This window comes from Primulina eburnea, chromosome 17, assembly GCF_022965805.1.
Source record: "Primulina eburnea isolate SZY01 chromosome 17, ASM2296580v1, whole genome shotgun sequence".
NCBI classification, from domain to species: Eukaryota; Viridiplantae; Streptophyta; class Magnoliopsida; order Lamiales; family Gesneriaceae; genus Primulina; species Primulina eburnea.
In genome coordinates, this window is record NC_133117.1 from 6,400,604 (window position 1) to 6,403,374 (window position 2,771).

At 41.5% G+C, this 2,771-nt stretch overlaps 1 protein-coding gene across 1 annotated transcript; it reads right to left on the reverse strand.

The window, feature by feature from the left end:
* Nucleotides 1-480: 480 nt before the first annotated feature.
* Nucleotides 481-2,310, reverse strand: LOC140818666 (probable pectinesterase/pectinesterase inhibitor 12). The gene is made up of 2 exons (XM_073178712.1): nucleotides 1,377-2,310; nucleotides 481-1,273 (listed from the first exon to the last, which is right to left on the reverse strand). Exons 1-2 carry the CDS (start codon nucleotides 2,287-2,289, stop codon nucleotides 585-587), a joined length of 1,602 nt encoding a protein of 533 aa, XP_073034813.1. The 5' UTR covers nucleotides 2,290-2,310; the 3' UTR covers nucleotides 481-584.
* Nucleotides 2,311-2,771: the final 461 nt, after the last annotated feature.

Sequence of the window (2,771 nt, forward strand, 5' to 3'; positions counted from 1 at the left end):
TTGACCGTCTATTATGATCTCCTAAACAAATATGATGTCATAAACAAATAAAACTAGAGAAACATTACTGGAAATTGAGAGATAAACTCTTAACATGATCTATATTTTCAAAATAAAGTTGCTAAAAATATGAAAAAAAAATGATTTGAACTCCTGAAAACTAGAATGAAAACTATGAAAACGATTGATTAAAGCTACGAGAATTCTTCTGGGAGTTTGTTAGAATTTGTGCGAGCGATTGTGTGTACGTGTTTTGTTTTCTGGCCGATTATCTCTTTTTCTGCTGAACGTTGAGCGGTTTTCTATACGATCTTCTCCAGTTTCTTCGCACAATCTTTTCTTCTTCTAGCACTTCTTGATTTATCTAAATCAATTTGAATCGATGTAAATTCATCTAATTTGTCCGTCAAATTTTGATGGGTTTGCATAATTAAATTGGACTTATATAATTATTTGGACTGACACATTTTAGCCCAAACACATGTATTGCAAATATTGAATGTGACTCGAGCCTACTACCATACGAAATAAATTTACTGGCTATACTGGTGAACTAGCTACAAGTTGGTTCAATCGAATTCAGATCACACCCCGTCGTCATACGGTATCGAAGTGTACGCCAGCCACTCACCTCCGGTGATAAACTCCGATACGGTAAAGTTAGACGCGTCGTTGTAGTCCATCACCCGGTACCCTCTCCAAGAAATTCGTTTACTCGTATCTGAACCAGCCCCGAAATTCTCATACTCCCCATAATACAAAGTGTCCAACCCCTGATCCCCATCCCATCGAGTCCATCCTTCTGCTTCAATGAAATTATCAATATAACTATTCAAAACCACAGTCCTGGAATAATTCCTCCACGGCCTGCCTAAATAACTCCTCACGACGCTCGAGTTCGAGTACAAGTCGTCCGTAGCCAAAATCGAACAGTTCTGCAACGATATCCCCGTGTTCTCATCGGGGTTTTCGCGTGACTGGGCCGTGATCACCGTGAACTGGCCGGGCAGTGGCATGCGGGAGATGATGCTGCAGCCCTGGAAGATGGCGGCCGCGTTCCCGAAAATGTAGTCTATGGTGCCGAATATGTCGCACTCTCTGAAGAACTGCCGGAAGGAGTGTACGTAGAGGGAGTCCTGGAAACCGAGGATGACGCATTTGTATAGGGCGGACAGGTCCGCGCTTATGCGGAGGGCCACGGCCTGGTGTTTCTCCGGCCCGGCCGTGTTCTCGAAAGATATCCCGCGTGCAAGGAATCCTTCACCCGATACCGCTGAAAGATTATTAGATATATGAGGCAGGAAAACTATATTTTTGGAGAATATATTAAAATATCAAATTAAACATTTGAAATGAATGAAAATTTGAAGATTTACCAACGGTGGCAGATCTGAAAGTGGTCCACCCATCGGCAACACTTCTACTGCCAGTAATCCAAGTAACATCGCTCCCATCTCCAATGAAAACAATGTTGGTCTTCCAGCTCGGAATCTCCACATTTTCTTGATAAACTCCTTGCATTATATAGATAATGGTCCTATCCATACTGTTATTCGGGGCAAAATTCACAGCATCTGATATAGTAGTGAAGTTCCCGCTCCCATCTGCTGCCACCGTCAGCAAATCTCTAGGATCATATTCATTACTCTGTAGGATCCGCCGCATTCCCCTGGACAGCCATGGCGGAAAACCGAGGAGCCGCCGGTTGTTCCCGCCGCCGCTTGGCGAGCCAGGCTTCGAAATCATGGACAATGAGTTGCTGACATGCTCGTAAGCGGTGCTTAAGGAAGATATTAGCGTGGGTTTCAGTGAACCCGTGGCTGAGTTCAAACCCTCCAAGCAAGTGATTCTGTTCGTCAAAGCCGCGCTGAGAAAAGTCCTGGCGTCGGTTATTTTCCTTGAATCAGGCGAATTAATGAGTCGGGAAATGGATTTCTTCAAAGAAGAAAGTGTGATTTGGTGCAGCTCCTTGCAGTCTTGGATGGTGCCCCTTTGTTTCTCGACAAGATTGGAGTACCCTACGTTGGAGAAGAGATCCGACAGCTTGAAAGACTCGGCTATGGCGGTTTTCAGTGTCTGGAGTAGGAAGGCGAGAGTGCTCGGGCGGATGGTTATGGAGAGGCTGAGCTTCAGAGAATCGAAACAGGAATCGGGGAATGGTGTAGATTTGCAGAAGCTTTTAATGTGTGAAAGATGAGATTGTGAATCAGATGAAGATTGCAAAGAATGTGTTGCTGAGAGGAAGAGGGAAGAGAGAATCATCAGAGACTTGAAGATGGTGGAAGCCATGGCGGCAGGAGAGGCAATGGAGACTCGCTCGTGTTTAAATATGGCTAAAAAAATATTTTTAATATAGTTTCAATAAATAATTTATTTTTAAAATGAGTTTATTTTGAGAAATATGTCTCTTATTATACGATCTTACGAATATTTATCTGTAAGACGGGTCAACTCTACCGATACTCACAATAAAAAGTAAGACTTTTCCATGGATGACCCAAATAAGAGATCTCTCTCACAAAATACGGCCCGTGAGACTGTCTCACATAAGTTTTTATCTATTTTGATAATCGCTTTTAAAGATATGAATAAAAATTACCATTTGCTTCAAACTTTTACCAAAAAAATGTCTTTTTTTTTTTATTTTATATTTCTCATGGAACATGTCTCTTTAAAAAATATATTTTGTCTCACACAAATTTTTGTCTATTTTGAGAATCGTTTTTAAAGATATGAATAAAAATTACTATTTGCTTCAAACTTTTGCCAAT